This window comes from Anolis sagrei, chromosome 5, assembly GCF_037176765.1.
Source record: "Anolis sagrei isolate rAnoSag1 chromosome 5, rAnoSag1.mat, whole genome shotgun sequence".
NCBI classification, from domain to species: Eukaryota; Metazoa; Chordata; class Lepidosauria; order Squamata; family Dactyloidae; genus Anolis; species Anolis sagrei.
The window spans coordinates 106,925,959-106,951,554 of NC_090025.1; the positions used below are offsets into that span (position 1 = coordinate 106,925,959).

A 25,596-nucleotide genomic window follows, 5' to 3' on the forward strand; every position below is an offset into this window, starting at 1 on the left:
ACTCAAAGGGAAGAAAGAGAAGCAACTAGGGGGATTATTTTCAGTGGACAAGCAGCAGTTTAAACAGCCTGCTTCCCATCTATTCCCAATTTCAGCTTGTGTGGTTATACATATGAGCAGGGAGAATGTGTGTCACAGCATGGGTCTACCAGCAGCTCTACACTCAATTTATAGTTTTCTTCATGGCAAGCTGGCTTGCACAAGAAAATGTCATGCTTTGGTACATGCACAAATGGTTAATACACACTACTTGTGGTGGTGCGATGGATTAAATCCTTAACTGCTGACCTTAGAGATTGTGGTCTGTTGGAAACTAGACCAGTGGAGTTTATATATCTGTGGAATGTCCAGGGTGGGAGAAAAAACTCTTGTCTGAGGCAGGTGTGAATGTTGCAACTGGCCACCTTGATTAGCATTTAATGGCTTTTTTGATCATCTAATACAGTGGTTCCCAACCTGTGGTCCACAAGAATTAAAATATGGTCCACGGCCTCACTGTTGCAACGAAAGCAACTGGTCTCACAAAACCCTTATAGTTCCGAAACTTCTTAAATATGGTTTTCTGTGGGTGAGCAGATGGCGACTACTGGGTGGCATATGTTCTGTATCAGGAACTAGAGCTGATGTTGTCCATCCAATGCAATTTTCTGAATCAGCACCCCAAATAATCAAAGTGAATATAAAGTTGACCAAAAACAGATTTCATACTTTTGGTACTAATGTTGGAGAATGGTCCCTAGTCAAAAAAAAGGTTGGGAACCACTGATCTAACAGTATTGAGCATCAAAGACCACTCTCAATCTCTTTCACTGCTTTCTCATGTGCCATATTCAAGTTGTCAGTCTGTTGGTTTGTCCTAACTGAAGTGTAGCAATTCATTCAATTATTGAAAGGTAAACCAGCACATGAGTAAATTCCACTGTCTGAATGGTTGTACTTAAGTCAGGATTATCAGGATGTAGGGTATTTTTTGTTTTCTTCCTAAATTTAATCTCTATGACCTTCCTGAATCTGTCTTTTCTGTCTGAAGTGGGGTGGAATAAGGTAGGGAATCCCAGTTTCTTCAATGACCTAGCTAATGTGAAAGAAACGAACACATCAATATATATTACCTTTCTTTAGGTATGAAACCTAGCTCAGGAAGGCTCAACACACAGGGAAAATTAAATGAAACTATTGTCAAAGGCAATTTCTTACAGTCTCTTCCTAATGAGGTGTCCTTTCTTCACCATCACACCCAAATATTGTGAAGAAGAGCACTGGGTGTTTCTGCATACTCACAGTTCCGGAAAACACTTTTTAGGCTACTGAAATAAATATCTCACATAAGAACTTTCTAATGTGTGTTGTGACACATTAGTGTGCCAACTGCTGTGTGTAAGCGTGTTGTGTGAATTTAACAAGAAACCTGAGTGTGTGAAATAAGCAATGCCAACTCGCAAGCATTTTTACACAGCAAAGGTGCTAATTAATATGGTGAACTAGTATATTCCCCTTCTGTCACATCCGTATGCACACCTTGGTCAAAGGATCAGTTATGGCACAGTATGTGTAATCGGGTCCAAAAAGCTGATTCGTGTCACTTCCAGCGAAACTCAATTACTATGTTGTGAAATGACACACTTCTAATAAGTGACCAACATGAAATGTTTGGAAAGCTCTGCCTTACAACCTTTGTTTAGTGGGAGAGAATATATATTATATATATGAGAGCATGGATCTAAAGCAGAAATGTGCTTTTATAGAGTCTGGAATAGTTTCTCATAACAATCAGTTCAAGGCACAACAATGCTTTACTTCACTTTATTTCCTGTACTGAAAAAAAAGCATTTTTCATAATTACTGCAAGTTTTCTTACATCAACATAATTCTCCTTATGAAACAGGCATATTTAAAGCAAATCTAGAAGCATCCCTTTCTTGACAAACAAACCATGATCAAAGTTTTCATTTGTTCAAAAAGGTAACAAAGGTATATCTGGAAAAATGCCTTGACATTTTTTTGTAAACTTTAAATTCTAAAAGAATGGCGAAGTACAACAAACCCCCACATTTTTATCTTAAAAATAACTACAAATCTGGACGTGAAATACAGAAAAGTCTATTATGGATGTACCCCACCTTGTTATCTGATGAACGAAATCTGAGGCAACAAATTGGTGCATTACATGTCTGACAAGCCAATATACAGTAGCTGCACACCACGATTCATTTTTGGATCACAACTAGCATTCTCACTATGACGGTTAGTACAGAAATGTTCTGCAATTAGAAAAAAATGAGAATTCTCTCATGCCTGTACAATATCATGTGCAAGTAAGTGTATGTGTTCTAGATATTAAAAAATAAGAAACCAAATCATTTTAAATTCTGCTACGCCAAATTGTGAGGCCGTAGTCCCTGGAATGTTCAGCACACATTTTTTTTAATAAGCTCCGGACATAATTTAAGTGCTTCTCCATGTGCAAACCATTACTGACTAAAGCTTTTCAAAGGTCATTTAATTACAGATACAAACACCCTCTGCAAAGATATGAGAATATGCTATAGGACCCCAGAGGCCATTACAGATTTGCTAACTTTGAGAAAAAGAAATGCTATTTCACTCAAGTAGTTCTAGTCCCTGATTAGGTTATCTTGACTGAAGGCATTTATTTTTTGTAGGAAATAGACCATTCTTTGACTGACGCATCATGAGATGTCGTTACCAAGGTGTGTTCATCCAGCCATGCCAAGCTGCTTACATGATGCAATCTGTGGGGATCTGGAAAAGTGAAAGATGCATGAGAACGCTTGCAACCACACTAATCTCAAATTGGCAATTTACTCCCAAGAAAATGTAGTATGATATCCAATGTTTATATATCTTTAACTCATACACAACTGGAGCACAAGCCCTATGAGGAGCTGGGCATGTTTGGCCTGAAGAAGAGAAGGTTGAGAGGAGATCTGATGGCCATGTAGAAATATGTGAAGGGAAGTCATGGGGAGGAGAGAGAAAGCTTGTTTTCTGCTGCCCTGGAGACTCGGATGTGGAACAATGGCTTCAAACTACAGGAAAGGAGATTCCACTTGAACATTAGGAGTAACTTCCTTACTGTGAGAGCTGTTCAGCAGTGGAACTCTCTGCCCCGGAGTGTGGTGGAGGCTCATTCTTTGGAGGCTTTTAACCAGAGGCCGGATGGCCATCTGTCAGAGGTGCTTTGAATGCGATTGTCCTGCTTCTTGGCAGGGGGCTGGACTAGATGGCCCACGAATTCTCTTCCAACTCAAAGATTCTATGATACTTTCCAAATGATGCCACCTGCACAATTGTTGTACATCATGTGCTATAGCATTGTCAGGTCTTTAGTCAGCCAAGACATTAGAGATCTTCCAATATTCAATATATCCTTCATGCTCCCATGAATAGTCCTGCTTCTACTCAGAGATGTCTGAGCACCAGGACTAAAGCAAAGAGCTGTGAGGAGTCATTCTCATGTGGCAATATATTAGGAGAAAAGTGGTGCTAGAGAAGCAGTATCAACTGACTGTTAGTATCTTCTTTTTGGGCCTCATCGCCTGGCTTTACTGAGGAATGAGAGGGGCAGCAGGGTGAACCCATTGCATCATGCACAACTCTCTCTTGGCAATGCTTGCCTCATCACATGGGGAAAGTGTTGCCCTCCTGAGAAAGCCTCCTGTCTTGTGAGGAAAGTGTCTCGCAACACTTTCACCCCAGTTGGGTGAAAAGTCACATGACATCATGTGATGCCCAGCATAGGGCTCCATCCATTAGATGTGGTGAAAGTGTCCTAGGACACTAAATGTCCATCTGATGAGGTCCTTTATGTGCAAACAGAATTGTGGCCTTGATCTCAACCAATACCCAAAGAACACATTTAGAAATCTCAAGTTACATTTACATGGCTATTATTTTTCAAGGAAAGTTATTATTGTTAACTTTATTTTTATCCTGCATTTCTCCCCATGGGCACTCAAGGTTGCTAACAAATATAACACACCTAATTTTTAAAAAAAGATACATTTTTTAAAATGCAAGTAAACACTTGTGTGTAGATAAAAAGTTAAAATGCAGTTAAAATACAAGCGATTCTATTAAAATCACATTCAAAGTCCACCATTCCAATAACAAATCCCACCCAGAACTACCTGGCAGCCTGCCCCATGTCCTCCCTCAAATGTTTGATGCCAAAGTAACTTGCCTGGGAAAGGCAAAAAGGGATGGGGTCATCCTGGTCTTCTCTTGGGAGGGAATTTCACAGTTTGGGAACAGTGACTGAAAAGACCTTCTTCCATATTCCCACCAAATGCACTTAAGAGGGTGGTGGGACAGAGAGAAGGCCCTCCCCAGATGATCATAAATGTGTAACACAATTGTAAAAAGAGATATGGTCCTTCAAATAACCAGAACCTGGGTCTGAATAAATAAATGCTTTTGTTTCTGTATAAAATATACCTTACAATTAAGAGACTTCAGATTGGCAAGAACTCTTATCAAACCAGATTAGCAGTACTCCTTCAGAACTAGTTTTATCTGAAACCAGAATATAGACAAGTACCTTTTATTTTGACATTGGTCTCTGGGTCACTCAGTGTCCAAACAAACACCATCATATCCATGCCCCCGGAAGCAAAGTGTTCATTATCTGGTGACCATGCAAGGCAGACAATTTTTGCATGGTGTCCATAATATACATTATGCTCCTATTCAGAAAAAGAGGGGAAAAATCAATGCAACAAAAATAATTCTAATTTTACCAACAATGTTTAATTCTAAAAGGGAATGGACTGTCAAACATGGAAGAATATTATTTTATATCAGTGGTTCTCAACCTGTGGGTCCCCAGGTGTTTTGGCCTACAACTCCCAGAAATTCTAGACATTTTACAAGCTGTTAGGATTTGTGGGAGTTGAAGGCCAAAATATCTGGGGATCCACAAGTTGAGAACCATTGTTTTATATGATCATAGCAGTGAAGATTATCTATGTCCAGAGATGGAAAGAATCAGATATACCGACACAAGAAGACTGGCTGATGAAAATATGTGAATTAGCCGAGATGGACAAATTGACAATGCTGATTACGGAGAAATCCTTGACTAAATTCAAGAAAGATGGCACAATCTTCAACTATTGGTTTTCTGATATAGAGGAGTGTGATTAAAAGTGGAAAGGTAGAAATGAAGTGATACTTAAAAGAGGCCAACAAATAAGTTTAAATCAACTGTCTTGCTTCAACAGTCTTGCTTCAATTAGCGGGAGGCTTATATATTTGTTTAGTAGGTGTTTGTTTAGAACGTGTCTAGGTTGGATGTTGTATATAAAGTTTATTTATTTATTATTTTTATTTACCCTATTTATACTCCGTCTTTCTCTACCCCGAAGGGGACTCAAGGTGGCTTACATATAGGCAATTATTCAATGCTTTAAAACACATACAATTCTAGTAACATTAAAATTAAATTGATATTAATATTAAGCATTTAAAATGTTTAAAAACATTACATTCAATATTTATTTATTTATTTCTCGTGTCAGGGCAGCCAGTCAATTATATTACATTTCTAACAGAACAAAGCAAACAAACAGAGAAAATACAAAATGTGTGAGTTTGGTAGTTGATTAAATGTCCTTTGACCGGTATCTGGCCACTTTGAGTGCTTCTGGTGTTCAATATAAATTTAATATAAATTCAATACATTCAATATAAATCACGCCATCCATAAGTTGTGTTAAGTTACTTTTATACATAATGAAAAACTGATTTGATTTTGTATCTGTTTTCACTGCATAATAATTGTACCCCTCTTTTTTGGTTTTAAAAAAGGGAGAAAAAGTGCAATTATTATGCAATGAAATATGGTACAGTATAGAGCAGTGGAAGTCCAGCAGGTTATGAGGAAGTACAATTAGTAAATAATGGTGGCTGCACAAATGAAAAGAGGTGAAATAATAAGTGATAGCACCACTGCCTCGGAATAGCATTTTCATGCAATAAAGTTTGAAATGTGGTGAATATGTAGAATAACATATCAAATGCTCCCAAGTACAAGTTTACGAGATTTCCATCATCTTCTATTCATTTCTGGAAGAGCTAAATTCTGCTCCCTATTTCTGAGAAATAAAATAAACCACGTGTGGAAGTTACACATTTGTCCTTACCGCATAGCCATCAGCCACATTGAACACCATGACAGCCTTACTTGCATCCGTCACTGCAAGAAAGGCACCGTCGTGGGAGTAGGCCAGGTCAGTCACAGGGCCTTTCACTTCCAAGATCTTTTCCTCTCTTTTTAAAGTGGCTCCCTGAATTGCATACAGGTAAACTTTTCCATCCTAAAAGTCAAAGTATGACAAGGTTAAACTCCACTTGCTGTGTGCAAAGTGTTAAGACTGTTCAGATTTGCTACTGTCTACATTCAGAAATGTATTAAAGCATGTTATCACTTTGCATTACCTGCCTATGAGAAAACTGAGTATGCCTTTGCTTAAAGGACTTGGGTGGAAATATTTTTTGTGGCACTAGAAGTCTCAAAATTAAACTTACAAAATTGAACCCCTCCAACTTTGGCTTCCATTGCAGCATAGGTATTACGTTATTTTTCCTTATGATCACTATTCAGTTCAATACATTTTGTTATCCGTGGGATGAGCTTTTGATGCCTGTGTCATAAAAGTTTCCCTCTGCCTTTTTCAGCCAATTCATCACTTTGATTTTCACCTCATTGTCATTGGAAAAGTGTTTTCCACCAAGGTGTTCCTTCATTTTAGTGTACATATGATAGTCACTGGATGCGAGATTGGGGCTGTGAGAGGGATGGCTTAAAACATCCCAGCCAAATGAAGTCAACAACTCTTGTGTTGCATAAGCGATGTGCGGACACGCATTGTTATGAAGGAGACAGACTCCTGCCATCAGCATTCCACGACATTTGTTTTGGATGTCTCTGCGAACTTTCTTCATGGTCTCACAATATATTCCATACCCATTTTGCCACATGCTGTCTTGATATTATGTCCTCTCCATAAACTGAAATGATTTTGCAATGAATTACAGTGGCGCTAATGCCCTTAGCATTTAGGTATCGTATTACAGTGCAAACTTGGGACTTGGATGGAAACAGAATGAGGACAATCACCTCTAACCTTCATCACAATGCCAGTTGATGAGCTATTGAGAACTGGCACTGCTCATTCGCTTCCGCTGGCTTCCCATTACACGGTGGTGATACTAACTTCCCCCAAGAAAATTCCCCGCAAGAGCTATGTGGCATGTAACCTTACTTTCTGGTTAACCCTCATACATTCTCTGTTAGCTTCCCTTTACTACTAGAACCTTTTGTACACCGATATTCGAGAGTAACACTGCTATATCTTTGACTAACAGAGTGTGTGCTTATAAAGATCAATTATGAAAAATCTAAGGTCAAAAGCTGGCCATGTGACAATGAACCTTGCTACAAAAAAGAAGTATTACTAACATTCACTGCCACACTGCTACAGTGCCTGCCAAGTACTTAATGATAAAAAATGCTATTTTTATCAGGCAAATAAAATTCTTACCGCTCCTCCAACAGCTGCCATACCACCTCCTGGGTGAATTGCTACTGCTTCTGGTTCAAAACCTGGGTTATCAACCACAAAGCATTTCTTCTTATCTTTCATCAAGACAATCTGCAATGGCAGAGAAATACACTTATTCCCCCATGAAACTATCACATTTGTACAATGTTTTATTTGTATTCTTCATGATAAAATAAAATAACTTTAAAAAGGAGAAGAAAATAAATGTCATGTTATTACTCTGCAGGTTTAAAAGATTTGCAATCCAACCTCTTTCTGTTCACCTTAACTGCAATTCTACACTAGTGGCCCCTTTCACTCTGACCTTTCCCACTAATTTTCCACCTTGGGGGGATGATAAGGATAAGGTATAGATATCTCTCTGCATGGCCATAGTATTCACATCGTGGGACTACAGAATGTCCCAAGGCACGCAAAGGAGTGCTGTTCAGGAAATTCAAATATATACTGGAGGCTAGAATGTGTCAACCGTTTGTCAACTAGCATGCCATAATTCAGTGAATTAATGAAATCAATAAAGGTGAGGTTTGGTTTAGCTAACTCATTGGTCCAAACTCAAATGCTATAATTTATGTTCCAAGTGATGCTAGTCAAGACAAGAGTAACACTGAACAACTTGTTCAGCATGTTGTTGTTGTTCATTCGTTCAGTCGTCTCCGACTCTTCGTGACCTCATGGACCAGCCCACGCCAGAGCTCCCTGTCGGCCGTTACCACCCCCAGTTCCCTCAAGGTCAGTCCAGTCACTTCAAGGATGCCATCCATCCATCTTGCCCTTGGTCGGCCCCTCTTCCTTTTGCCTTCCACTTTCCCCAGCATAACTGTCTTCTCTAGGCTTTCCCGTCTCCTCATGATGTGGCCAAAGTACTTCAACTTTGTCTCTAGTATCTTTCCCTCCAGTGAGCAGTCGGGCTTTATTTCCTGGAGGATGGACTGGTTGGATCTTCTCGCGGTCCAAGGCACTCTCAGCACTTTCCTCCAGCACCACAGCTCAAAAGCATCGATCTTCCTTCGCTCAGCCTTCCCTAAGGTCCAGCTCTCACATCCGTAGGTTACTACAGGGAATACCATGGCTTTGACTAGGCGGATCTTTGTTGCCAGTCTGATGTCTCTACTCTTCACTATTTTATCGAGACTGGACATTGCTCTCCTCCCAAGAAGTAAGCGTCTTCTGATTTCCTGGCCACAGTCTGCATCTGCAGTAATCTTTGCACCTAGAAATATAAAGTCTGTCACGGCCTCCACGGTTTCTCCCTCTATTTTCCAGTTGTCAATCATTCTTGTTGCCATAATCTTGGTTTTTTTGACGTTTAGCTGCAACCCGGCTTTTGCGCTTTCTTCTTTCACCTTGATTAGAAGGCTCCTCAGCTCCTCCTCGCTTTCGGCCATCAGAGTGGTGTCATCTGCATATCTGAGGTTGTTAATGTTTCTTCCAGCAATTTTCACCCCAGCTTTGCATTCATCCAGCCCTGCACATCGCATGATGTGTTCTGCATACAAGTTGAATAGGTTGGGTGAGAGTATGCAGCCTTGCCGGACGCCTTTCCCAATCTTGAACCAGTCTGTTGTTCCGTGGTCAGTCCTTACTGTTGCGACTTGGTCCTTGTACAGATTCCTCAGGAGAGAGACAAGGTGGCTTGGTATGCCCATCCCACTAAGAACTTGCCACAATTTATTATGATCCACACAGTCAAAGGCTTTAGAATAGTCAATGAAGCAGAAGTAGATGTTTTTCTGAAACTCCCTGCCTTTCTCCATTATCCAGCGGATATTGGCAATCTGGTCTCTCGTTCCTCTGCCTTTTCTAAACCCAGCTTGAACATCTGGCAACTCTCGCTCCATGTATTGCTGGAGTCTTCCTTGCAGGATCTTGAGCATTACCTTACTGGCATGAGAAATAAGGGCCACTGTACGGAAGTTTGAGCAGTCTTTCGCATTTCCCTTTTTTGGTATGGGGATATAAGTTGATTTTTTCCAGTCTGATGGCCATTCTTGTGTTTTCCATATTTGCTGGCAAATGGCATGCATCACCTTGACAGCATCATGTTTTAAGATTTTAAACAGTTCAGCTGGGATCCCGTCGTCTCCTGCTGCCTTGTTGTTAGCAATGCTTCTTAAGGCCCATTCAACCTCACTCCTCAGGATGTCTGGTTCTAATTCATTCACCACACCGTCAAAACTATCCTCCATATTATTATCCTTCCTATACAGATCTTCTGTATAGTCTCTCCACCTTCTCTTGATCTCTTCAGCTTCTGTTAGGTCCCTGCCATCTTTGTTTCTTATCATACCAATTTTTGCCTGGAATTTACCTCCAATGTTTCTAATTTTCTGGAAGAGGTCTCTTGTCCTTCCTATTCCGTTGTCTTCTTCCACTTCCATGCATTGCTTATTTAAAAATAGTTCCTTATCTCTTCTGGCTAACCTCTGGAATTGCGCATTTAACTGGGCATATCTCCCCTTATCCCTGTTTCTTTTTGCTTTCCTCCTTTCTTGGGCTACTTCCAGTATCTCAGCAGACAACCATTTTGCCTTCTTGGTTTTCTTTTTCTTTGGAACGTACTTTGTTGCCGTCTCCTGAACAATGTCGCGGACTTCTGTCCATAGTTCTTCTGGGACTCTGTTTACTAAATCTAGTCCTTCAAATCTGTTCTTTACTTCCACTGTATATTCGTTAGGAATGTTAGTGAGATCATATCTAACTGGTCTGTGTATTTTACCTGATCTCTTTAGTTTTATTCTAAATTGTGCAATAAGAGGTTCGTGATCTGAGCTACAGTCAGCCCCAGGTCTTGTTTTCACCGACTGGATGGATGTCCGCCACCTTTGGCTGCAAAGGATGTAGTCAATCTGATTTCGGTGTTGACCATCTGGTGAGGTCCATGTGTAAAGCCGTCTTTTAGGTTGTTGGAAGAGAGTATTCGTTATACACAGCGAGTTTTCCTGGCAAAATTCTATCAGCCTGCGTCCCCCTTCATTTTGTTCTCCCAGACCATGCTTGCCTGTGATCCCAGTTGTCACTTGACTTCCCACCTTGGCATTCCAGTCTCCTGTAATGAAAATAATGTCTCTTTTTGGTGTATTATCCAGTAGGTCCTGCAGATCCTCATAGAACTGATCTACTTCTGCTTCTTCAGCAGCTGTGGTTGGGGCGTATATTTGGATCACTGTAATGTTGAAAGGCTTTCCTTGCACTCAAATTGAGATCATTCTGTCATTTTTTGGGTTGTATCCAAGCACCGCTTTAGCGAATTTCTTATTAATTATGAAGGCTACTCCATTTCTTCTATGTTCCTCTTGTCCACAGTAGTAGATCTGGTGGTCCTCTGATGTGAAGTGGCCCATTCCAGTCCATTTCAGTTCGCTGACCCCCAGAATGTCTATCTTTAGTCTTGACATCTCACCAATAACAACATCCAATTTGCCCTGGCTCATAGATCTTACATTCCAGGTTCCTATGGTGTGTTGATCTTTAGAGCATCGGATTCGTCGTTCACCTCCAGTACCGTCGGCCGCTAGCCTTCCTTTCGGCTTTGAGCTAGCTGCGTCATCACATCTGGGGCTAGTTGAACTTATCCTCTGCTCCTCCCCAGTAGCATTTTGGCCATCTTCCGACCTGGGAGTCCCATCTTCCAATGGCATACCGACATATCTCTGGTTGTACTGGTCCATTTAGTTTTCTTGGCAAGGATACTGGAGTGGTTTGCCATTGCCTTCCCCAGGGATCACGCTTGGTCTGACCTCTCTGCCACAACCGTCCCATCTTGGGTGGCCCTTCACGGTTTCGCTCATGACATCATTGAGGTGCTCAAGCTCCAGCGCCCCGACAAGGTGGTGATCCTTTGCTGGAGTGTTCAGCATGATGTTGGAATAATTCAAGAGAAACAGGGAATGCCTAAGCAGGGATTCAAAGACTGGTCTCCTGAGCTTGGAGATTTTGGAGGCCAGGTTCAAATCCCTACTTGTGCATGGAAACTCACTGGGCAAGTCACACTTGGAGGAAAGAGAGAGCTAACCACCTTTTTACTAAGTAAACCTTGTTATACGTTTGTCTTAAAATTGCCATTAGCAAGAAACAATTGCATATTTTAGTACTTAAAAAGATAGCACATGACCTTGGAGGTGTCTACGGACAATGCTGGCTCTTTAGTTTAAAAATGGAGATGAGCACCAACCCCCAGAGTCAGGCACGACCGGACTTAATGTCAGGAGAAACCTTTACCTTTTACACACATTGTTTATCATGAATAATTGATTTCAATTAAAGCTAAATGCATTTATTTGTTAAGCCTGTCTCCAGACTTAATCTGAGTATGAGACAATGTGAGGTGGTTCGGGGCTCTCATTAGAAGTGGAAGAGAGGGAGTGTTTTGTATAAATTTAGCTGTATAAAAATAGTTGCATTGAAAATTTATGTGTACCTATGTAGAGCCTGCTAAACTCAACTAAGCCTATTCAGAAGATCTTCCCACAGGATTGTGTCCCATATTAAAATGAATTTGTACACGAGAGAATGATGCACCTCTATGTAGTACTGATACAAACTGTTTTCATATAGTTGTTCTACATATATATCTTGCCCTCATTTCTTCTGTTTTAGGCCCCAACATGTCTTGGCTATTTCTGACTTCACATGCCAAATTCTTTAAAAAAGACATTCATAGGCACCACTTGAAATAAATCCTTCATTTTATCACCTAAGCCAGTGGTTCTCAACCTGGGGTCCCCAGATGTTTTTGGCCTTCAACTCCCAGAAATCCTAACAGCTGGTAAACTGGCTGGGATTTCTGGGAATTGTAGGCCAAAAACATCTGGGGACCCCAGGTTGAGAACCACTGACCTAAGCCTATATCCTAAGTAATATGTTTTGTTCCTCCACCACCAGTCTTGCAGGGTGATGAGTCCCTTCCAGCAGCATACAGAAGTCTTCTCCAGCTCTATGAATGGAGAATTTAATACCTTACTTGTTGGTCCCCCAGGTGTTTTGGACCTGGGGGACCAACTTCCACAATTCCTAATAGTTGGTAGGCTAGCTGGGACTTCTGGGAATTAAAGTTCAAAACACTTGGAGGACCAAAGGTTGAGAACCACTGCAAACAGATTTTGAACACTAGGACAGCAAATGCAGCTCCTTATTTCTTATTCATACCTGTTTTTGTCATTTACGTTTGGATCCCAAGCACGAGGCCACTTTCTACATTTCAAAACAAGCAAAGCTGCTTCTTTAGAATCTAACAAGAGCAACACCTCAGCTACTACATCTAATTTTAAATAGCAGGGCAATTTAAAGTGGAATTCTTGTGAAAAACAGTTGCCACATTTTCACAGTGAACTTGTTCAAAATGCAAAGTATGCATAGTATGGCTGAATAATCTAACTAACACCTGGCCTTTGTGAAAATCCTCATTCTGTAATGAAACTTAGTAGATAACACAAGACCTGTCCAGATCTCTTTTTGGGGTTGTTCTGATGACAAATGTGAAGGAAGAGGTTCTGCCAAAGGGTCTTAATATCCTAAAAGCATCAGATTTTGTCTAATCTTGAAAGCTAAGCAGGATCAGCCTCCAGGATTTCATCCTTCCACAGCTATCAAATTCTATGGATGTGCAAGTCCCACTACATAAAATGGTGCAGTGGAGTGGCATCCCTTATATAAAATGGCAAAATAAAGGTTTTGGAGTTTTTAAAAAATATTTTCAAATTGTGAATGGATGCAAAACCCATGGATACAGAGGCCTGTTAATGGATGGGAGATTGATGTTGTATACCAGGTACAGAGGAAGGAACTGGCAAAGGTCTTGAGTATTTCTGGCCTAAGAAAATCTTGTGAGATTAATGGTGTCTCTAAAACTCTACAAGCAACTTGGAGGCCCAAACCCAAGTTCAATGCTACTCTTTGAACTTTTTAGAGGGAAAGTAGAAATTAAAATAGTTATAAAAAAGGGACTGTAGCTCATTTTTCTAATACATACCTCTCCAATGCACACAACTACTGCATATCCACCAGGTCCAACAGCAATACATTTTGGCTGAACGTCCATTTTTATAACATCTTGGCTACTAAAAAATAAAATAAAATAAAAGTTTTTTTCCCCAGAACTAATCAAAGGAGCAAATATCACCAGCAAGGGTAGATGGCAATAAAAAGACTATAGGAGATGAATGGGTGTTCTCTTCATTTTTTTTTTGTTGCCATGTCAGAAGTGACTTGAGAAACTCCAAGTCGCTTCTGATGTGAGAGAAATGGCCATCTGCAAGGACGTTGCCCAGGGGCTGCCCAGGTTTTTTTTTTTTGTGTGTTTTATCATCCTTGTGGGAGGCTTTTGTGTTTTACCATCCTTGTGGGACCCTCATGTCCCCACATAGGGAGCTGGAGCTGATAGAGGGAGCTCATCCGTGCTCTCCTTAGATTCGAACCTGCGATCTGTCCGGCTTTAAACCACTGTGCTACCAGGGGCTCCGTGCTCTTCACAAGACACACTTCATAAGGGGCCTCATATAGACTCCTGAAGTTCCAAAACATTCTCTTTACAAATCAGTTGATAACTTGGTTTTAAAAAATGCCCAAACACTTTCACCCAATCACCTCCAAGCTGCATAAATTGGTTGTATTTAAGATTCCTGGAATAAGAAGTGATGTCATATCACTTGCAATTGTGCCAAAAAGCACCTACATAATTTCTGCAGAGGGGAAAGAGTGGATAGGAAATGTCTCCTGACCTCATTCCAGTTACATCTTTACTAAGACAAAGGCACAGGGAGCATAGTAAGCAAGGGGCCTAGGAACATTTTACATATTCCACATTCTGTATTTCTTTTTTAGAAGTGTTATAGTTTCTTTTAATTATTTGTTAATCTACTATCATTTTATTCTCGATTTCTTGTATCACTTGTGCTGATATTTTGACCAAAATCATTGTTACTGTGCAACTTTTCCAACAGCCCTTACTGCATTCAAAATTCTATCTTCTTAAAAGGAAAAAGCTGAATCCCTCTGATAGTCCAAGAATTATTCTGTGCTTGTGACCTTTGATATAGTTATCATAGTGTATTTCTATATAAGCTAGAATTATACAGGGTCATTTTTGCTGAATTTGAGCACCTACCTGTAATCTTTTGTGTTAAGACTGGTGTAACGCACAGTATCATCCATGCTACAACTGACCAGCTGGTCCTTTTCATCCACAGCCATTCTCGAGACTTGGTTTGTGTGCCCTTTCCCCAAAAAGCCATCATTTTCCCCTGTCTCAGAGTCCCAATAATGTGAGCAAAATATTAAGGAAATCAATTTCAAGATAAGTTATGCTGCTTTATGACAGTAACAAAGATTTGTTTGTTCAAGATGAGGAGGAAAAGGCTAAGAACAGCAAACCAATGGCCGAGTAGGATCAAATACCAGGCAATTGTTGTATAGATCGGAGGGAATATATGGAACCTCTCTCTAGAAAAATTTGCATAAATGCAGAAACTCAAAAGTTTGCATACAATTACTTCATGGTAGTGGAAATTAGGAGAAACATTGGGAAAAAATATATTTATTTACGACTGTCACAGCAATTAAAATAAGTTCTGACTTCTAATATTATTCTATTTTCCTATGGGGTTCCAATGACTAGCAAGAAGTGGAAAAACTAACACAGTGCTGTAATTTTTTTACCTATAAAACAGTGATTTGAACTTAAAGGATATTAATGTATCCATCATGGCTCCCCGAGTAAATATAGGATTTCCCTCCATTTTTATGCACTGTGAGACATTGTATTGATTTACTGTGACCCTGCAAGAGAGCACAAATAATTGACATTTTATTTTAAAAGAGAAAACAGCGTAATTAAATAATCCACACTTTACAAACAAAAGCTGAGTTACTAGAAAGCATGAGGCTGCTTGCACTTGCCTATATGTGCTTTCTGAATCTCCATTTCTGGCTTAAGTCTCAAGAAGGGCAAGAAGCACAAACCAAGTGTGTCAGAAGTTCAATGGAGTTGGAAAAATAACTAACTTAGGATCTTTTAGATATTGTCCATAGCTAAAAGCCCCCTAAAATACATAGGGAGAGGCAATATACTGCCAAAACCACAATATGTTTTCTTACTCAAATTTGTCCTCAATACAAGCATTTAAGAACTGGCATTTTATCTTACCCAAAAAGCATTGCCTCTATACTAACAACATTAACAATTGAACACTTTTGTTAACAAATGAGGATCATGACAACTAAATTACTGTTTCTAGCCAGAAACAGCACTGTTAGAAATATCCTGACAATACGGCCAATATAGAAATCAGAAAGAGCACATTTAATGATCCAACAGACCTTTATGACCCGAAGAGGTTTATCTGGATTGTTCTCATCCAGGTAGTTGATGTAGCCAGAAAGAGAAAGAGTCAGTAAGTTGTTATTTTGCCACAGGCAACCCAACTGCTGGTCCTGAACATTTGGTCCCATATTAAACGTAGTCACTACACTATTGGCACCAACATCCCAGATCTTAGCAGTTCTGTCTCCAGAAGCCGAAAGCAAGCGATTGCCATCTGGACTCCAACTGATCTGTTAAAAGAGAACAAGTGGTTTCAAATTATAGCTTTAACATATGCATCAGAGGCCCCATCTACACTGCCATTACAGATTGAACTGGATTATGTGGCACTGTAGACTCATATAATCCAGTTCAACCTGCATTATTTGAGTCTACACTGACAATATCATGCAGTTCAAAAGGCACGATATGGCAGTGTAGAATGCGCTTCAAGATGGTCTACATCTTAAATGCCAGGAACAGCATTCACTGAACAAAAACAAAGAAGCCCTTATGAGAGATCTGCCGTCATCAGAAAGCCACTGTTATTAGGGCTGTCCCAGTACAATATGCCAAGGTACAGCCAGAGCATGCTGAATAAAATCCAAGATAAAGAGATTACAGATATTCTACATTTTGATAATTCTGAAATGATTCCCCGCAGAGTATATGTGACTGAAATCACATATACTCTCATCTTATACTAAAGTCCAATTTACAGAGTGGGACTAACTCCAGAATTTACATTTTCATCAATTGTAGCACTTATTTGCACCACCATTCAATTAAAACAGATGAAGAGAGAGCCACAGATACTTACTGCATAAATGCCTCCCTCATGTGCTTTATTTCCACCTAACGCGGTCACTTTCTCTCCAGTTTTGCCATCATAAATAAAAATCTTGTCAAAGCCAAAACAAACAATAATCAGTTAGTCAATTGCTTTTACTATGCTGGAACATTATACTATTTGAAAAGAAATGGCTAACAATCCAAAATATATAGTCAAGTTTGCAAATATCAAAACAAGATATTCAGGCAACATGTTGATATAATCTTGACATCAGAGAACACTAACACATTAAAGAGGGATTTTAGAATCTAAAGATTTCAAATGCAGTAAGATATAGGGTTTACAGTTCCTTCTTCAATAGAAACTGCCACCTTTCCATAGCCAGAGCTGGTCCTACTGTGAAGACTCCAGCCTGAGCTTCAAAATAAAGAAAATGGTTTGCACTGGGACTCAGATCATCATCCGGTGCCTTCTTACTACTGCCAGGACTCAGCCAATGTGAGAGGGCCTTAATGAAGCCACATGATAATGATGCCCATCCAGTATCTCATATAAAAAATGAGTCGCCATTAGGCTGAGAATTGCGGTATATAAGCGAAGTAATAAATAAGTAATAAAAAATAATAACCCCCTTCCTAAGGAGTTAAAGATGGCCCCCTCCCTCTCTGCTTTCAAAAAACAGCTGAAAACATACTTTTGCTCACTGGCTTACGAGAAGGAGAAATAGTAGTTGGTAATACTACCATTATACCTCTGACTAATAGTTGTCATCCATATCCGTGCCCTGCTCACCCCATCAGCTCAATAGATATCTTGAGCAATGATTAATCGATTTGCCCCAAAGAAATGGGAAATTACTGTTTCCATTTGATGTTTGATGTTTTGTCTTATGTCTGTTATAACAAGCTGTGTTTTTTATTTAATTTTAGTTAGTTAAGTTATAATTCATATTTATATGTTGGGTTGTATACATTTTGTCAGTATGGATGTATTGTTGTTGTATTCGGGCACTGAATGTTTGCCTTTTATGTTTGAAATCCGCCCTGAGTCCCTTTGGGGAGATACAGCGGAATATAAATAAAGTTTTATTATTATTATATATTATATAACACAGAGATCATCCTGCTGATACTTCAAGCACCAGAGAACAATTAGATCTAGGTCGTTGATTACTAAACTAGATCTAGATTTGGCGATATGTCGAATAATAATAATAATAATAATAATAATAATAATAATAATAATGTTTTAATGTATTTTAATTTAATTGTTTTATCCTATGCATAATGTTGTTATAGTGTATTTTATTTGTTGTCAGCATCAAATTGCTGCCATTGTAAGCTGCCCTGAGTCCCCATTTGGGGGTTGAGAAGGGCGGGGTAGAAATGTTGGAAATAATAAATAGGTCAGAGATGGAAAAAGTGCAGCCCTAACCCAACATTTTTGGAAACCTTTTTCAGTTTTTTTGTTAATACTAAATGTCCACTAGGGGAGACAGGGGCATTTCCAATTTTAGGTACAGGAGAGTCTTTATTTGAAACAGGAAATGAACAGCAAGTGACATCAATTTCTGTTGTTATAAAAGACCTCCAGGGCCCCCCAATCCATAAAGAAAATGTTATCATTGAGACACAAACTATTTTTTTTTTGTTACTAGTAGGAAATGACAGATTTTTACCTGGCCATCTGCACCGGCAGTGGCAAGCCTATTTCCATCAGGAGAAAACCTCACACAGTTAACAAAACGGCTGTGATTCTGCAGAAGAAGAAAAAAAACAAAACAAAACAGTGGAATGTATCTTTAAAAGAATACCTTTACTGATTTTGATTTCTTACCTGCTCTCTATGTTCATTTTATTGAAGATTGGGCAAGAAAATGAAAAGGGTTGGTTTTTTTCCTGTGTGAAAAGCCTAAGAAGTCTAAAATATAGGCTCTCCCACAGAGAAGGGCTATTCTCTAATCTAGCTGCTTTCCTTCTGCCAGTCCTGACACTGAAGTCAGGCTGGCAAAAGGAAAGAACCTAGATTAGAGTCATCCAGATGCGGGAGTCTAAGAGGAACATTCTGTACATCACAAATAATATAAACACTTGATACAATATATCATTTTCTAGAAAGTGTTAAATCTTATTTAACATGTTGCAGAATGAAGTACACAACAAAGTAGCAGTCAAGCAGTCGCATGCCCATCACTTATGGTGCTACACTCATGATCTGTTTTGACAGAGACCATGTACAGAAATCTGTTTAAACCTCACTACTTACTCTCGAAAAGGCTAAAACAAGTTTTCCAAGAATCCCACTATGTGTTTGCAAAGATGTCAAATTCTTAAAAACACGCAAACACCTTAAAAACATGTTCACAGTGCATTTCTTTAGGTCCAGGGGCTGGACTCGGTGACCCATCACTGCTTTCCACACATTTTTTAGAGAACATATATTTTTATTTCTCCCTGTTTCAGTGAAAAAGCTCTGTCATGCACCTTCAAGAATTTGGCAAAATGACACTTTTGCCAACTTCTGGGGCCTCCCTGCCTGTTTTAAAGACAGAAGACGATTCTTTTCCCAAAGAGAAAATCCCTTGGCTTAATACACTGGCAGGGGGATAAACTCTTGGCAAAATTGCCCTCCACAGTCTCTAAAGGGCAGATGGTGAAATGTTCTCTGTAAAATCTATACACATAATAAAAGTGAAAATATGTATGTGTGTATGTGACTGGAGTGTTCACTTACACAGACAAACTCCTGTATCCACAAACAATTGTAGCTCCCACTCCTCAGGAGACACCAGCGAGACACCAATGGCACTCATTATAACCTGACATTGCAGGTTATAATGAGTGCCATGAACATGTCCAAGAGCTCTGCCAAATGTCCTCCACAAACACCATATTACCCATCACCCACATCTAGGGACAATTTCATCCTAGATTGTCTGGTTTTCCTCCAGCACAGACATCCCAGTGTTTCTGACTCTCTCCATTGGTGTGGAATTTGCATGACCCCACCCTTAACCCTTTCCTATACTTTCCTATGGCACACAGTAAGCAGAGGAATTGATAAGCAATTGAACATACTAGAGAGGTTTGGATAGAATTCACCATGATTTAAACGAGTTGTAGGTACTGAGATGTATAGTTCACCTGCAATATAAGAGCACTATGAACTCCACCAACGATGGACTAACTTGGCACATAGAACCCCCATGACCAACAAAAAATAGTGGAGGTCTTTGCAGGGATTTATAGGTGTTGCACTTCACATACATCCAGACAGCACTATGAAACCTAATAACAGTGGATCTGGGCCAAACTTGGCATGCATACCTGATATGCCCAAATTTGAATACTAGTGGGTTTGAGGGGAACTGGCCTGGACACTTTGGAGTTCTAGGTACTGGGATTTATAGTTCACCTGCAATCGATGAGCACTCTGAACTCCACAAAAGATGGAATTGGACCAAACTTGGTATACAGAGCCCCCATGACTAGCAAAAAATACTGGAGATCTTTGGGGAAATTTCACGTTGATTTGGGGGAGTTGTAGTTCACCTACATTCAAAGAGCATTGTGAATCCAAATACCGATGGATCTGGAGCAAACTTGTCACAGATACCTGATATCCTGAAATTTGATTACTGGAGGGGTTTGGGGGGAACTGACCTTCCTTTCTGGGAGTTGTAGTTCATTCACAATCAGAGAAGCTGTGAACTCCACCAATGATGGACCAAACTTGGCACACAGAACCTCCATGACTAACCCAACCTAATGGAGGGGACTGACTCACTCTCTGGGAGTACAGCCAGAGAACACACTGAACTCCACCGATGATGCATCTAGAGCAAACTTGCCCAACATAACAAACTTGAAGTACTAATGAAGTTTCTCGGGGTTAACCTGACATGATGTGAGTTGTAGTTAATCCACAACCTTATGCATTTTGTATAATTAAAAAAAATGACTTTCTCAAATAATTTGAGCAATGCCAGGTACCCAAGTTAGTATAATAATAAAAATGAGGAGTATTTGGGATCCAATGCAGCCTATAGGCCACACTTTGTCAACCTTTAAATTTTGATCTCACATACAAATCTCACATAGCTTGTCACACAAGGACAACTCTATTCCAGTACTAAATATAAATTATGTATGATGACAGCAACATATGAATAAAAATATTTGTAATAGCATTTTAATGTTAAACTCATCACCTCCCTCCCAACTGAACACGTGTACATTTTATGTGTTAGATTACCACTCATCTCAACAGTTACATTCCGCTGGCATTTTAGACATACAAACTGAAAAAACATACTAAGACATCATACATGATACAAGTAAAAACAGTTCTCTCGTGTGAAGAAATGCTTACTTGATCAAGAAGCAACAGAGCAACACAACTTCTCCCAGTCCAGGCATTAGATGTGGATGAATACAAGTGAAGCAGTCTATGTCTATAAATTTCTACATATGTACCTTTTCTTGAAACCTGAACTCCATCTTATACAAAGTTCTAGGTCTTGGGGCAGCTACTGAAGTAGAGATGTATATGTGCATGTTCTCCTTTCCACACATGTCCATATCTAACACCTGGATGCTGGGAGAAGTCACATGAATTGAAATATAGAAGGAATAATGTAACCAAACATGGCTACAGTTACAATTGTAAAGATTACAATTACAATACTACCTCAGCCCAATTTTTTGAATTGCGTTTTTGGCACATAAAGAAAAATGAGGCAGGGGATGGGGACAGGAATCAGGATGCTGACATTAAAGTCTGCAATGCAAATAGTAAAGAAAGACAACATACTCTCATTGTAAATTTGAACTTGAAAGGTGGTCCTTCAGAGAAAGCTGAACTGTTGTCGTCACTGCCAGTTGCTAAGCGGTAAGGTCTTGTCTGCTTAATGTCCACACTATTGATCACTTTGTTGTGGCCAATGATCTCACCTACTGAAGAACCGGTATCCCACAGAAAAACTGCTCCAAATCTACATGTGAGAAACAATAAAGATACAAAATAAAAAAGAACTATACCTGTGACTTAATTCTTAAGTGGTCAGCATGCTCAATGTACTTGGCAATAACAATTAAATGGCACTGTTAATCACCATCAAGCATTGCTTCCCTTTGCTTTCAGGCACTTTGTACATTATGTATAAACAAATAATATAATGAAATAGGACACCTGCTTTAGATACCCAAGAGAAGAATAAATAACACTGCGTAATACAATGCTGATCAGCCATCCAAAGCTCCTTAAAAAACCCCTGAAACAGATACTTTAATTTCAAGGCACATGGAAGAATGTAATGTTAATCAGCAAGAGCTTTATCCATCCCTATATATGCTGCTATTTTAAAGAGTTCTCTGTGCATTATCTGTATCAGTAAAGAGAAGAGTATAGTTATACTACTACTTGCAGCATCACCGAAACATTGTACTTAAGAGTGTTTAATATCACAAAATGATTTAAAGAAACCTATTCCTTGCATTTAAAAAAAAAAACAGTATAACAAAATACTTTGCCAATATTTCTGGAAATAAATATATCTCAGATCACCTTAGGGCATTAACTTCCTATTTGTTCATTTCTGAAATGGAAAAGACTATCATAATGAATATATCCATATGGATGTATTTTATGGAGTATATCCACTGATATTATAAGATTATAGTAATATCCTTCCAAAATTAAGGAGCAATACACAAGCAAATACATATCAACTACACATGCAATTTTATTTGATCCCTTTGAAGCATTCCTGTCCCCTTCTTGGTCTATAAGAGTTCCATAGAAAGAGCAACCTCAGGCCAGTAGAAAATGGTTTGAGGAGAAGGATATACTTTCCCAGAAGCAGCATTATTTCAAGTTGTTCTTATAATTAGATTTTGGTGATTCAGAAGGGGAGCTGGCTGTTTCTAGGGATATGTGCTGTTAAAAGACAACTAGGGTAAAGGTAAAGGTTTTCCCCTGACATTAAGTCCAGCTGTGTCCAACTCTGGGGTGAAATGCTCATCTCCATTTCTAAGCTGAAGAGCCACCGTTGTCTGTAGACACCTCTAAGGTCATGTGGCTTGCATGACTGCATGGAGTGCCGTTACCTTCTCACCAGAGAGGTACCTATTGATTTACTCACATTTGCATGTTTTCAAACTGCTAGGTTGGCAGAAGCTGAGGCTGACAGCCGGAGCTCACACCACTCCCTGGATTCGAACCTGCGACCTTTTGGTCAACAAGTTCAGTAGCTCAGTGCTTTAACCCATTGTATCACCGGGGACTCACAAAAGACATACAGCTGTCGAATTAAGAATGATTTACACTGAATCTGGAAATTCAAACACAAGAAACAAATACATTTTTCTGTAAGACTTTGAAGAGTTTGCATAGTATTTTCTCTTCTTACTTACATTTCCCTTCCTTCCCCAACAGCAGCAATCCTCTTGCTGTCTTCAGTCCATGCAATGTCTTTAATTTTTCCTGCAAACGGCTGGTATTCATACTTCAGCAAATGTTCCTGTTGTGTGGTATCCCAAATTCTAAGCTTTCCAGAGGCATCTGTCACAGAACAGCAACAGATGAAATTTATATTCCAATGAGTCAAGTTTTTTTTCCATAAACATCAAATCCTACACCCAAATTTTCAGTCAGCCAGTTCTATAACAGTTGGATTTTTTACATTAAGAAAACCAGAATTTCATGCAAACTGTGGCTACCATGACTGGTTTAATAGTCATAAAGTTTTGGAATAAAATTTCTCAGAATGTTGGATCACACAATTGTTGATTTTGATTTTTGAATGTTTTAGTAAGATATATGCTAATGCTGCCTTGAACCCCATTTTGGGAGAAAGGTGAGATACAAATTAAATAAATACAATAGACAGCTAGATAAACAGCTGCTCACATAGTTATTTTATTTGCATATTTTAGCCCTATCATGGCACTACAGTTTGGGCAGGATCAAGGTGCACCATTATAGTCTAGGAAGCTATTATACACTGAGATAATTCAAACTATGCTTTTTGTTCATTCAAGATCTAAAAAAGCAGTCCCCCAGTGCTTTGTCTGCTCTGCAGGTCCCCAGAACAAGTGGCAAATTGAAACTCTCAACTATGTGAACATTAGCTATCGATCCAACCATAAGCAGAGATATGGAAATTCTCCTCTGTTATCTAAAAGCATGCTTCTAATCCTTTACTGAGGACAAAAACAAGATTGAAATTTGTGTTGGGAACATTTGGTAAGTGAGCAGTATTTCTAACTGCAGGAGTTAGATCAGCTGCCTAATCTGCATAATTTATAGAACTCACATAATTTTTTAATGCAAAGTGAACTCTGCTATATAAAAGACACCACTGATGCAGAATGGGTAAAAAGTACTGCATTCCTGGAAAAATGAAATACAGACCAAGATTCCAGTTATATTTACAAAAGAGTGTGTGTTTTTAAACCTTTCAGAAAATGGAAAAACACTAGACTTTTGCAAAGTAACTTGAACAATGGCCCCAAAATAGCCACATTCAATTTGGAAACACGGTACACAGTCAGTCTGAATAACACTATTATTTGGCATTTAAGTATCCTTTTCAAATGCTATTATTTCATGTACGCTAGCCTTCAAATTACATACTGACCTATGGTGATCCATAGGTCAGTATGTAATTTAACAGATCCACATTTAACAGGGGCTTCTGTGGCAACTGATATTTCAGTGTGGTTTTAGTAATACCATTCTCTGAAATAGACCATAGCACTTGGGATTCATTGTCAATCTCCCATAAGGCAAATTATCTTTACACTTTAAATTCAATGGGGGACACTTGAGAAAGTAGCCTTTTTCACTTTCAGAAGATTCAAACCAGGGATGTTTGATTCACACCTCAATCCATTATACACCATTAAGATATTTAATGGGAGCCAAATTAAACAATGTTTTGACCACATATAACAAAAAGGGGACAAAATCCCACTGAAATTAAGGGCTTGTGTGGACAGTAGCACAAGATTTCAGTCAGATTACAAGTTGACTTTGCTTTTGGTAAAACAGGTAATTTCTATATTATGATGCATACATATTGCTATTATACTGTACCTCCAGATGCAATGTAGAAGCCACTGGGAGCATACTTGGCAACCACAACTTGATGGGCATGTTCAGTGTAGATATCAGCAATGGCCGGATTCTATGACAAAAAGTATAATTTCAAAAGACAGCTTTTCAAATAGGCCTTTCTCCACAACACACTATACCATCAGATACTCTCAAGGAAAGAAGAAGAAAAAAAACCAAGGATTTTGGGGCAACCACAGAGAAGAATCTAAAAAACTGATAGTTACATGGATGGGTGGTGGTGGTGATGATGGAGGGAATGTGTTGTCTACTATGTATGTCACTCTTTTTGTATGTTATGTGCTTTGTTTGTTTGTTTGTTTATTTATTTATATCACTGTTTTTTGTGTTTAAATTATAATAGCTGATAGTTATCTACAAACGTTTGGATGCTCCCTGCCAAGCAGAAGTCAAATGATTGAATCCCAGGATAGATGCTCAAGTATTTTAACCATATCTCCAACATTTGGTGATCAACGATACCTCCAGATCTATCAAAATTATCATGGCAATATTTCTCTTACAAATCTTAAATGATCAGGACATATAGAAATTAAACATTGGACTGCCAGATCAGGGACGATGGTTTCATCTGTATGTATCTGAAACAATATGATGGCCACAATTCACTTTCTTAACTAAGAGGAAAAAATGAAGAGAATGAAGCCGTTACAATATTAGGATCATTGAGTTTGACTTCCTGAGTCTGATGGGGGGAAAAATGACTTCCCTCCTAAAAGAGGAACTCAAGCCTTGAGTGAATTGCTGTGTTTGCTCATCCACCCTGCTTTTGCAACCAAATT

At 39.1% G+C, this 25,596-nt stretch overlaps 1 protein-coding gene across 1 annotated transcript in view; it reads right to left on the reverse strand.

The window, feature by feature from the left end:
• Window positions 1-1,787: 1,787 nt before the first annotated feature.
• The window catches only part of WDR1 (WD repeat domain 1), a 36,014-nt gene continuing 12,205 nt past the window's right edge, over window positions 1,788-25,596 (reverse strand). Inside the window, exons 3-15 of the mRNA XM_067468960.1 lie at window positions 24,776-24,866; window positions 23,092-23,239; window positions 21,491-21,671; window positions 18,357-18,434; window positions 16,706-16,786; window positions 15,903-16,136; window positions 15,273-15,362; window positions 14,692-14,846; window positions 13,558-13,645; window positions 7,566-7,676; window positions 6,165-6,338; window positions 4,562-4,706; window positions 1,788-2,763 (exon numbers count right to left, since the gene is read on the reverse strand). Of these exons, the coding sequence (XP_067325061.1) occupies window positions 2,651-2,763; window positions 4,562-4,706; window positions 6,165-6,338; window positions 7,566-7,676; window positions 13,558-13,645; window positions 14,692-14,846; window positions 15,273-15,362; window positions 15,903-16,136; window positions 16,706-16,786; window positions 18,357-18,434; window positions 21,491-21,671; window positions 23,092-23,239; window positions 24,776-24,866 (1,689 nt within the window). The 3' untranslated portion in view covers window positions 1,788-2,650. The remainder of the gene's footprint in view (window positions 2,764-4,561; window positions 4,707-6,164; window positions 6,339-7,565; window positions 7,677-13,557; window positions 13,646-14,691; window positions 14,847-15,272; window positions 15,363-15,902; window positions 16,137-16,705; window positions 16,787-18,356; window positions 18,435-21,490; window positions 21,672-23,091; window positions 23,240-24,775; window positions 24,867-25,596) is intronic.